This window comes from Volvox carteri, assembly GCF_000143455.1.
Source record: "Volvox carteri f. nagariensis unplaced genomic scaffold VOLCAscaffold_47, whole genome shotgun sequence".
In the NCBI taxonomy this organism is placed as follows: domain Eukaryota; kingdom Viridiplantae; phylum Chlorophyta; class Chlorophyceae; order Chlamydomonadales; family Volvocaceae; genus Volvox; species Volvox carteri.
In genome coordinates, this window is record NW_003307590.1 from 749,475 (window position 1) to 760,334 (window position 10,860).

The following is a 10,860-nucleotide window of genomic DNA, read 5'->3' on the forward strand; positions in this document are numbered from 1 at the left end:
AGGCGCCGCTTGAAGCGTCACATGCTCAGCCAAGTGTCGATCCAGTACGTAATGGAAATTCTGCTGTAGGACAAACGACGACCAATCTGCAAACCCGTCTCTATCGTACGGCACTCGGTTGCCTTCATCGGCCTTCTTGGGCATGACCATCAAGACCGGGTTGCCGCCGTACGGCCCGACAGCCGGGCCAGGCGGGAAGCGGTCGCCGCCCGAGCGGCTCAGCTCCACCAGCAACGCCGGGTAGAGGCCGCGGGTTTCCGCCCAGTTTGCCGGCAGCGGCACACTCAGCTGCCAGTACGACCATTGGCCGGGGGACAAGAGCGCGGAAACGACATCGCCGTTGGAGAGCTGCGGGGCGCGTATCTGACAGTTGTAGTCGCCCCAGTCACGTTGGCAGTAGCAGATTGTATTGAGAAGGGGACGATCCACATCCTGCACGAGGCGAAAGCGCAAGTGCGACGCCGCAAATAAAGAGCTCACGCCATACATACATACATACATACATACATACATACATACATACATACACGTACAGGTGCATGGCGCGGCGAACAGCCCGAGCACGGTACAGTCAATGCACTGCACAGCATTTGCGGGGAGTCAGAGAGCAAGGGGGGAGAGCCACCGAATCCGTCCTTCCCCCCCTCCACATCCTCTGCAGCTCCTGCCCTAATCTCCTCTTCCTGCCTCCCTCTCACAGGCCCCCTCTTCCTCCTCCTCTTCCTCCTCCTTCCCATGGACCCCCTCAGCCCTCCCGCGGCCTTTACCCATTTCACGGCCCCCTCCTCATCCTCCCAACTTCCGATCATACTGATTCGGCTGCGGCTTCCTTTGCTTCGTGAAACTCCCTGGCGGCCGAGTCACGGCCCTGGCACCCCGGCCCCCGCACCTCTGGTGGGGTCCCACACGTCCCCCTGTCGGGGCCCCCGCATTCCGGAAGGTCTGGAGCGGGCCTCGGACAAGGCACGGGTTGGGAGTCAGTTGGTGCGACGCACTGCACTCGGAACTTGTACTGCACAGGCTGAGGATCAACCAGATTGGCCACCGTCACATACCTGTGTGTGTGTGAGAGAGAGGAGCAGAGAGAAAGAGAGGGAATATGGGAGAAGGGTCGGTCATGCGACAAGTAGACGAGCTCAACAGGTGTACGTGTAGAAGTCTCTCAACGTCTCACCGTCGCTTCTCCCGCCCCGTCCCAAAGACCTTTTCCCCCCTCGCGGGGACCCTCAGAAGTTGACGTTAGGGAACAAAGAGTGAATGGCGCGGAAAAAGTATCCTTATTTCCCCCCCCATCCCTCACCCCTCCCCTCACCCCCCCCCTCACCCTCTCCCCTCCCCTCACCCCTTCCCTCCCCTCCCCTCCGTGTGTGTGTGTGTATGTCCCTCTCTCCACCCAGTTGCCGCCAGCACCCCTCACCAGTCCGCCCCGTTGGTGGACTGGGCGCCTAGCGGCACCACAATACGCTGGTATGACCTCTCGCTGTACATCACGGCGCTGTCAACCAGAGTGCCACTGTCGCCCAGCTGGGGCTCGTCAGCGAGGGGGGGATCGTAAGAATACACACCGTTGTCGAACGTTGCCTGCGGTTAGGTTGGGTGGAGGGAAGGTGGCGGGAATCGAACACAAAGGCAACAATCTGTTGCTGACGGCCCCTAGGTTCTGGGGGTTGGGTGGGATCCATGCAAGGGGGTCAACGTGCGAAGGGGTGGGATGAGGAGGGAATAATAATGAGATATACCGTTGATATACTGTTGACTTTGAAATATAGCAATGATAGGACTGCTTAGCAAGCAAGCAACGTGCCCTTCGGGGCAGCATTTTCACTGAAAAGGCACTGCACTGCATCCAGAAACGCTTGCAAGAGGGCAAGACACGCGAATCCCGTTCCCCGCAGTCCAGCCCGGGGCCAGAAGCTGAGGGAACAGACTTACGGTGGGCTGACTGCCGCGAACCACCATGAAGACCACCAGCCGGGAAGACCGCGGGTACTTCGCTTCCGGTACATTCCGCCAAAATTCAAAAAGGAGGTAAGTATTATTTCTGTGGGGGAGGGCGAAGTGATAGGGTTGGGAGGTACGCGACGGCAGCGAGGTATGGAGGACGATGGAAGGGAACAGGAAGTTGAGGGATGCAGGAGGGTATGGTGTGCTGGAGCAGTGTGGCGCAAAGAAGGTGAAACGGCTGCAAGGGTGAAATGGGCTGCATGGCTGAGTTCGGGGGAGGGGGAAAAGAGGGGGAAGGGCATGGGAGTTTGACTGAGCACGGGTCGGCTGGAGGCGATAGGACTCCTTAACTCGGCAACGGCAGATGCGTGTAACGAATCATGCTTAGCGCAGCCCTTAGAAATGCGGTGAAAGGGACACGGTCTGTGCTTGGGTTAAGCTGAGCTGCAAACCGCAAGTTGCCCACCGTGATCTACCGTACCCTGAGAAGGAGGAGCACGTGTCGTCTTCGCCTACGACGGACTGCGACAGCTTCCAATGGTCACAAGAACTGTTTGAGACGTTCCCTTCGTTCAAGGTCCCAAACGCCAAGTCTATAGCATGACTCTCATTTGGAATTTTACAGGCTCCAAGAGCTGTTGAAACCAAAGCTGCAAAATGGCAAAAAATTACTCATGGAGGGGAACTTTGCGGAAGTCCAGACGCGTAAGCCATACACGAACCACAGCATGGGCCCATTACGCGACTCTCACCGAAAATCACGACAGTAACAATTATGTACCGATGCCACATGTTGTTTGAGGCTTTTTCCTTGCAACAAGCACTTCTACCACTAAAAGAATTGCCGCATAAATAATAAACGCCTGAACCTGGATGAGCGATCTTAGTTACATAAATAGAAGTTGAAGGAAAACTCTAATGCCAGCCACGAGCTGTTTACGCATTATGGACGTGGGCTTTCCAAATTGTCAGAGAACAGAAGGTCTTTCTGCGCTGTTAATCATCAAAGGCTTAATGTGTATGACAGGCGTAAACTTGCGTAACTCAGTCCGTCATGTCGTTGTACCGGTACGGTGCATGCAGGGAAGGTTCTTCAAAAACCTCCTTGTCGAGTTTCGTTGCCACAGCTAACGGCAGTGATGATTTCCAGGAATACTTCCCTTTCATGGACTATGGCATGCCCGCAAACAAATCTAAGCTTCAAGGGGCAGCAGCTTGAGGGAGCAGCGCACCATCTAGGGCATCCTCCTTGCACGTTACAAAGTCAAGTTGTCCTACTTAAAGGGGTTTTTACATTCCTTGAAGAGGCCTTGACGCTTTTTGCCGTGCAACTGGCTCGTTTCCATGTATGGAGGGTTTTCGTCCAAAGGCAAAGGGAAGACGGTGCGATGCTACAAGGACGACTCTACACTCCGAAGAAAACCAAACCCGTTGCCGTCGCCACTGGAGACATTTGCATGAGAGTCTTGGTACCGTCTGCGGTTAACCCCTTCCCAGCCACTGAGTTTCCCGACCGCGGGCCTTAGCCTTGAGCACGGGGCCGCAGGGGACCGCTGACCGGGCATCCCGCAACCTTCCTTTCAGCAGTCGCGGTTGACTTGGGCGGCTTACAGCTCCGTTCACCCCCGCCGTCTCCATTCCTGTGCCGCACCGAACCCAGCAAATGCATTTTGCATTTATTCCAGCCACGACCGTACTTTTGATCCTTCACTGAACCAAGGATTCTGCCTGAAGCGTGCAAATCCCGGCACAATATAGCGTTGCGATCTCGCAGTGGCCTACCAAGCACTGCCGTACTACGTAGGCAACACAATCGGTCTTCGTCCTTGCGACTTCACAGGCAACAGAAAACCCTTCCCGAACCTAGAAAGGCCAAGCCAAGACGCTGCCCTAACTTTCTCTCCTACACAGAAAAAGCAGCAAAGCCGTATATTTGAAATTGAGGCACTCTTTGACTCTTGGTGACCGTCACCACCTGGACAGGCACCGGTGCCGACAGCCGAGCATCAGCACCAGCAACAACAAGTGAAGGTGCGTGGGTTGAGTCCTGTAGAGATGGGAAGATGGAGGGCGGCGTTAACTGTGCCATCCATGTTGACGTAACGTCTAGGATTGTGCTAGGCCCCACTACTGCTGGATCGCAGTCTACGCACACACAGAAGGCGGCAAGGGTCTTCGTGTATGGCCACCTCTATGTATGGCCCACCTCACCTAATAACTTTCGCGTATCAGCTTCCGCTTCCAGGTGCGTTTTATTTCGGAGTTTTGCACGGCGTTGGTTGAGCCGTGAGTTGTCTCAATCGCGCGCTGTAAACATGGTGCAATCTGGTCCAATCTGGCTCTGGATGCAAACCCAACCATCAACACACATACAGTTGCACATACAGATGCACATACAGATGCACGCATCCACGTACCCAACGTACATCATATTATGTCCGCTCGTTGCATGCATGCCCGTCCAACCCCAGCCATAAGCTTCTTTTCTCGCTCCTTTTACACACACTCGACAGATCTCCTTTCTTGTCGTACAACAAACAACAAACCTTAGCATCACTTGCTAAAGCCACCATCATCATTGCTAACTTGCCAATTTGCTGACCACCTGCCGTGTGATCGGCTGACTTCAGATTTGAAAGATTGGCTAGATTCGCCAATGCTCCTAGGTCTCCAACGGTCCAAGCCCCAGGTAGCCGTGCGCTGCCCCACCTCCCTCCCCTCCGAGTAACAGAGGACCCAGATCTCCAATTCCAGCGTGTACGGCAGAGGCCACTGAGATTTCACAGCTTTGCGTCCACACCGCCAGTCGCTGCATGAGGTCTCGGAGCCTGCGCCAACACCATGCGCCAACATGACCATCACCATCATCATCGCCAGAACAAGAAGAACAAGAACAAGAAGAAGAAGAAGAAGAAGAAGAAGAAGAAGAGGGAAAAAAGATGAAACGGCGGCAGTGAATCTCCATCATCAAGACCATCATCAAACCAAGAAAAGCAAAACAGGAAGGAATCCCCTCATTCGGAAGCCGGGGAATCTTTTAGGAAGGGTAAGGAAAAGGAAACAGTTAAAATCCCACCACACATAGAAACGCGCTCACACACAGACATATACACACACAGACAGACGTAAAGACGGACCTTGCGTTGAGGGTGAAGGAAGACAAGACCTCTTCCTGCAGTTCTGAAAGTACGGCAGGTACGGCAGCCGCCAGCCCAGAAAAGTAGTTGTACTTGGGATTAGTGAGGGCGGCTCGAACTCGCTGTTTGGGGGAGGCGGTGCGGGGGAAGAGATAACGGAGGTTGGGACAGTGGCTGATGTAGAAGAGCCGTATATGTGTGTGTATATATATCAGTGTTCGACACCCCGTACGGGGCCCGTAAATTTTTGGCCTTTTTTCGGTATCCCCGTACGGGTCCGTAGGACTTTGCGGTGGCTCCCGTAAAGATTTTGGGGCGCGAAGCGCCCCGTACGGGGCCGCCCCCGGACAGGCCGAAGGCCGGTTACGGTGACTCCCGTAAGGAATTTAAGGATTTATATGATGCCTTACGGGGCCCTGTAGGGGAGAGGACGGACCATATAAAGGATAAGGCCCCACACTTGGCAGGCATAATTCATATTGCAATATTTAACTACACTTTTCATAATACTTTTATAGCTTCCAAAATGGTTGGTTACGGGTGTGATGGTGCAAGTGTGTACATGGGTAAGCACACAGGCGTAGCTGCACGACTACGCAAGAACCTTTGCTACCTGTTGGCTGTTCACTGCTGCGCGCACCGCACTGCCTTAGTCATGGGCGATGTTGCTCGAGAATTGAACCATGTTGAAAAGTTAGATGACCTGCTGAAGTCAGTGCATGCGTTGTTTGCCAAGTCTTCCAAGATGCAAGGGAAATGGGAGGCGTTTGCGAAGGAGAATGGCTGCACGAACCGGCAGAATCGCCTGACGAACCGGCTAAAGCTGGAAACGGTTGATTCGCTACTTCGTGTGGGCATGTTGGGACCTGCTGCTGATACCGGGGCGAAGCCACTGATTGATCAGGCTGCTGGGATCTACTCGCGTAAGGGTTATACAGGCATTATTCACAAGTTGTTTTCTGACGTTAGCAAAATTAATTTGAATCCATACGGAGAGGATGATAACGAGGAGGTTGCGACGGACCCAGAGATTGAAGTACTGGTACAAGCAACATACCCCGCTAGTGACGATGAGGCTTTTAGTGACAGTGACTACGAGACCGACGTAGAACGAGATACCGATGAGTCGTCCGTGGATGAGGATTTTGATGATGATGATGAGGACGCGAAAGAGGAGCAGAAGGGATGGGCGGCCGCGGCGGCCAAGGCGCTTGGCTTTCGCTGAGTGTGCCGTGTCCCCGTGTGTAATGGTTCACGGGAAAATAACATAAATAACGATTTACAGGGCAAAAAAATGCAAAGTGTCACTTTCCACAGCGTTTTAGCCAAGGACAGTGTCCCCGTAAAGGTTTTGCGGGGTTACGGGGGCCCCCGTAAGGTTTTCGGCCAGTACAGGAGCCTGGTACGGGGGCCCCTCCGTAAGGAAAATTTGGGAGGTTCGGGGGATCCCGCAAGTTTCGGGAAGGTCAGTGTCGAACCCTGATATATATGTGTGTGTATGAACGGATGGGGGAATGGAACTCGGAGGGATGGTTACTGAAAATGTCTTGGGGACACCGGTGACTGGCGGCGGTGACAGGGTGGTGAAAACCCCCTCGGTTTAATATGGAAACCGAGGGGGTTCCCCTTTGGTATCCCCGAAGGGGAACATCCCCTAAAGTTCCCCTTTAGGGGATGAAGAACTAAAGGGGACGATAACCAAAGGGGATGACAAGGGGACAAGGGGTTCGAAATACATGACACCATCGCCTCTGTAGTCGCATGAACCCCCATCCACCCACCAGCACAGCTAGGACCATTTCGCCATAGTTTATCATCACGTCATGCAGGTTCTGGAATGTCGTTCGTGTGTGCACACATTCTCAAACACACACACACATGACATACATACCTGCACATACGTCATGAGCAGGTGCCGTACGCGTTCGTTGTCCCGCTTGGCGGTTAGGGGTTCATGCCCGGGGGAGAGCAGATCCACAAGGGCCTGATGAATCTCCTGAAGTGGTTAAGAGGTAGTTGCAAAGAAATTGCAAGGCATTTGTACGGCAGATATCCAATATCGTTAAAGAACCGAGTACAGAGATATAAAAAAAATAAACCATCAAAGGGCATGGTGGCAGGACTGTTGAAGCATTATTACGCCATAATCGGCAAAGAAAGCAAGAAATCTCCTGAGGAGAAGCATATACTCATTAAAACATGCCGAAACGATAACGACCACACAGCTACCGTGGGGACCTCCGTACACTCATTCGTACTACACTCAAACTCGTACTCGCACTCGTACCTGCAGGCACTTGAGCTCCTGAGCGGGACTTGCAAACACCCGGCTGAGTTCGTACACTCGCATGTGGTCCTGGAGCGCAATGGCGGCCTGGCGCCGTGTGTGGGGGGGGGTTCGGGGGTTCGGCGGTTGTGCGTGTGGGGGTTTGGGATGTGTGTGTGTATCTGTGTGTGGTCCTGGGGGGGGACTATCCCCGGGAAGGTCGACGATTAGGCAGGGCGACCGCAACTGGATATTGGGGGCACTTGGGGGGTGTATCCGAACCAAAGGGGGCCCTTTGGTCGTCTTCTTCAGAAACGTGAGGAGCGGGGAAAGGGGAGATGGGGTCAGGTGTGCGTGTATGTCTGGGCGCGTGTGTATGTATATACGTATGTATGTATTTCGTGTTTCCTGTCAAGAGAAAACACCGGGTGGGGGGAGAAGCAGCTTGTGTTCATGTGGTCGGGTGGGCGTGTCGACGCCGACCACCACACGCTGCTGTACATTTGTCCATGACGTACTGACGTACTGACGTACTGACGCACATGTTCAACCAGGAAAACCACACGGAATCAGAAACAAAAAGCAAAAGTATCAAACCCGTAACGCCAACAACAGTTCCTAAGAGCGCCCACCTGCAACAGGGATCGCTGCAGCTGCAGTACTCGACCCGCGGACTGCGTGCCGTACATTGATGATGCGGGGGGGAGGGGCGGTCGAGGGGTGGGGTGGGTGGGGTGAGGGGCCAGCGGGCGTACGGCGTCGGCATCGGTGTAATTTGGTGATGATGATTATGTACGAGGCTGATGACGACAACAACGAAAGTACTGAAATGGAAGAGGGGGCAAGGTGACATTAGGATCAGGTGCAATGGTGGTGGGTGGGGAACGGTACGGCTCTGTACGGCATTGCAGTACATGCGCCACATCGCACCATACCCCCCTGAATGGCCCGGGTCCTTCGTCGGCCCCCTCGCCCTTCGGTCTCCTTCCAGTCGCAAAACACACACGCGCCCACACCTCCAGCTTGGGTGCCGCCTCCTGTACGGCAGCCACCATGGCACGATAATGGTACGGCTGTGCTGGATCGCCGCGCTCCGAGTTCCAGCTGTACCTGTACGGCAACAGGGTAAGGTGTTGACCGTTGACCAGGAAGGAAGCATGGCGAGGAACATACACATCGCACATTCCTAGCAGCAGCAGCGGCAGCAGCAGTAGCAGTAGCGGTAACAGCAACAACAGCAGTTGCAATGCCGAGTCCTACGCGGGTAGAAGCGGGGACGACACACAACACAGTACGACATGGCAGGACACGATACGGCAACCTTTCCTCAGTAAAAGTACGGACACTTATATACCATACCACAACACACCGTACCATGTGGAGGCGTTGAACTCGGACAGGAAGACGCGCTGGTAGACGGCGGAGGGCCACAGCTCGGCCTGTGTGTGTATGTATGTATGTATGTCCGGAGGGGAAAGAAAGGGAACGCGTGGGAAGGCCTCCAGGTTTTGTTCCTCAAATCACAAACGCTCCTTACCATGCGGTGGTTTGCTGGGTGGAAGGGAGAGGGGGGAAGGGCAAGTGCGTGCTGAACGAGACACGATCCGCACAGGTACTTACATACTTACATACTTACACACGCACATACACACCTGCTGCTCTGCGGTGGTGGGTCTCTTGGGCTGCGGCATCACGGGGGTGACCAACACGTTGGGCACCAGCAGGGGGCTCACCTGTTGGGGCGGGGGTTGGGGTTTTGTTTATGTATGTGTACGTGTGTGTATGTGTACGTGTATGTGTGTATGTGTGTGTATGTGTACGTGTACGTGTATGTGTGTATCCGTACGTGTATGTGTGTATGTATGTATTACATATGTATTACATATCTTGCCGGGCCTGACGCTGGCGCGTGTGTGTATGTAGGGCGGGGTAAAAGGGGGAAAATGGGGCGGGGGTGGACAGGGAAACCCGTACCCCTCCCAACAAGAAAAACCAACAACAAACTGATGAACGGACTGACAAAACGTTTTTCACTACTGGTAGTCCCCGCCCTCCCCCCCCCCCAAGGGGAGGAGAGGTCGTCCAGACCTAAAACCCATCCACGCACACCTTGCGGTACTGGAACATGACGTGCCGTGTCAGTGCCACGTAGGTGTTCTCCCGGGAGGGGGCGACGTAGAGGGACACACTGGCCAGTGGCTGGCCCTGGATGGCGGTTGGGAGTTAGGGAAGGGGGATTGGAGAGGGCGGGGCAGGGGAGAGGGCGGGAAAATGCGTGTGCGTGTGCGTGTATGTGTATGCATATATGGTTGTGTCAACCGATACCAACGGACAACGGACGACACCTCCCAGACCGCAAAGCCAAAACCCACCTCGGGAGAACGTAGAGCCGCCTCCATGAGCTCCCCCCGAAGCCGATCCAATCCACTGTACGACAAAACCCTGCCTCCGCCTCCCCCACCGCCACCCGGTTGAGGCCCAGCGGCAGTAGCAGCAGCAGCAATAGCAGCGGCAGTAGCGGCAGCAGCCCCATTTCCCTCGGGAGCCCCCAACGCGCCGTGGGGGTGGGGATGGGAGGCGGGGGAGAGACCCCACAGATCAGTGGCGTCAAAGTACGACCCGCCCGCCACTGACACACTAAACACGATGTGGGCGCTGCTGACGTGGAGCTGTTGGAGCTCCGAAACCACCTCCCGTGCAAAGGCCTGAGAGGTCGCGTTTGGCGGGAGGGGAAAGGGGGCGGGGCAAACGTGAAATGGGTTTTTATTTGAGCGCCGGAGAGTACGAGAGGTTACACTCCCCCAGTGGGCCCACTGTTAGGAGGGGAGCTTCTTGTAGGCGTTACACACACACACGCATACAAACATACATACATACGCGCACACGTACCTATCTACCTAATACCTTGACTATCTGAGTGACTACCTACCTACATACATACCTACATACACACCTGCGCGGCCTCCTTCCTCCGGGGCCCCTCCACGAGATGGTGCTCCTCCGCCTCCAAGCCGTACAATCGGGGGTGCTCGAACGGCGCCGTCAGGCGCCTCCCGCCGCCTCCCAAACCAAATCCCCCTCCTCCCCCCGCTGCTGCTGCTGCCGCTGCTGCTGCCGCCCCGCCAAAGCCCCGCTGCGGCCCTCCGGGACCCCCTCCCCCTTCGCCCCCAAACCCCCCCCCTCCTCCGCTTCCACACAGGTCAAGCCGAAGGACATTTGAAACCGCGATATCGCCGACCAGCGCCGGAACCACCTCCCCCTGGTAGGCACCCATCTGAAACAGCAAACACGGCAATCCATTCAGGACGCCGTCAAACGGTGAAAGAAACGGTTAAAACGGTTGGAACGTCGGTTGTAAATCCCAAATGGATTGCAGTATCGGCAGCACCAAAGGAGTTAGTACCAGCAGTGGCAGTAGCATGTTAGTAGCAGGTGGAGCAGTTGGCAGTAGCAGTGTCAACCGTTAAGGAGCAGTGTGGGTGTGCGGAAGGGATCTATGAGAAGCGTTAACAG

At 55.1% G+C, this 10,860-nt stretch overlaps 3 protein-coding genes across 3 annotated transcripts in view; 1 reads left to right on the forward strand and 2 right to left on the reverse strand.

Annotated features, from left to right (window-relative positions):
* VOLCADRAFT_95862 (uncharacterized protein) overlaps positions 1-2,736 on the reverse strand; it is a gene marked incomplete at both ends in the record, with an annotated part of 13,229 nt that extends 10,493 nt beyond the window's left edge. The window contains 7 exons of the mRNA XM_002954964.1: positions 22-432; positions 534-579; positions 996-1,055; positions 1,418-1,581; positions 1,933-2,041; positions 2,411-2,594; positions 2,697-2,736. Of these exons, the coding sequence (XP_002955010.1) occupies positions 22-432; positions 534-579; positions 996-1,055; positions 1,418-1,581; positions 1,933-2,041; positions 2,411-2,594; positions 2,697-2,736 (1,014 nt within the window). The remainder of the gene's footprint in view (positions 1-21; positions 433-533; positions 580-995; positions 1,056-1,417; positions 1,582-1,932; positions 2,042-2,410; positions 2,595-2,696) is intronic.
* A 1,214-nt stretch (positions 2,737-3,950) lies between these two features.
* VOLCADRAFT_95863 (uncharacterized protein) lies at positions 3,951-5,559 on the reverse strand (the record flags this gene model as incomplete). Its single annotated transcript, XM_002954965.1, has 4 exons — positions 3,951-3,991; positions 4,654-4,772; positions 5,082-5,203; positions 5,518-5,559. 4 exons carry the CDS (start codon positions 5,557-5,559, stop codon positions 3,951-3,953), a joined length of 324 nt encoding a protein of 107 aa, XP_002955011.1.
* A 267-nt stretch (positions 5,560-5,826) lies between these two features.
* Positions 5,827-6,306, forward strand: VOLCADRAFT_106611 (uncharacterized protein; the record flags this gene model as incomplete). The annotated part of the gene is made up of 1 exon (XM_002954904.1): positions 5,827-6,306. One exon carries the CDS (start codon positions 5,827-5,829, stop codon positions 6,304-6,306), a length of 480 nt encoding a protein of 159 aa, XP_002954950.1.
* Between the last annotated feature and the right edge of the window lie 4,554 nt (positions 6,307-10,860).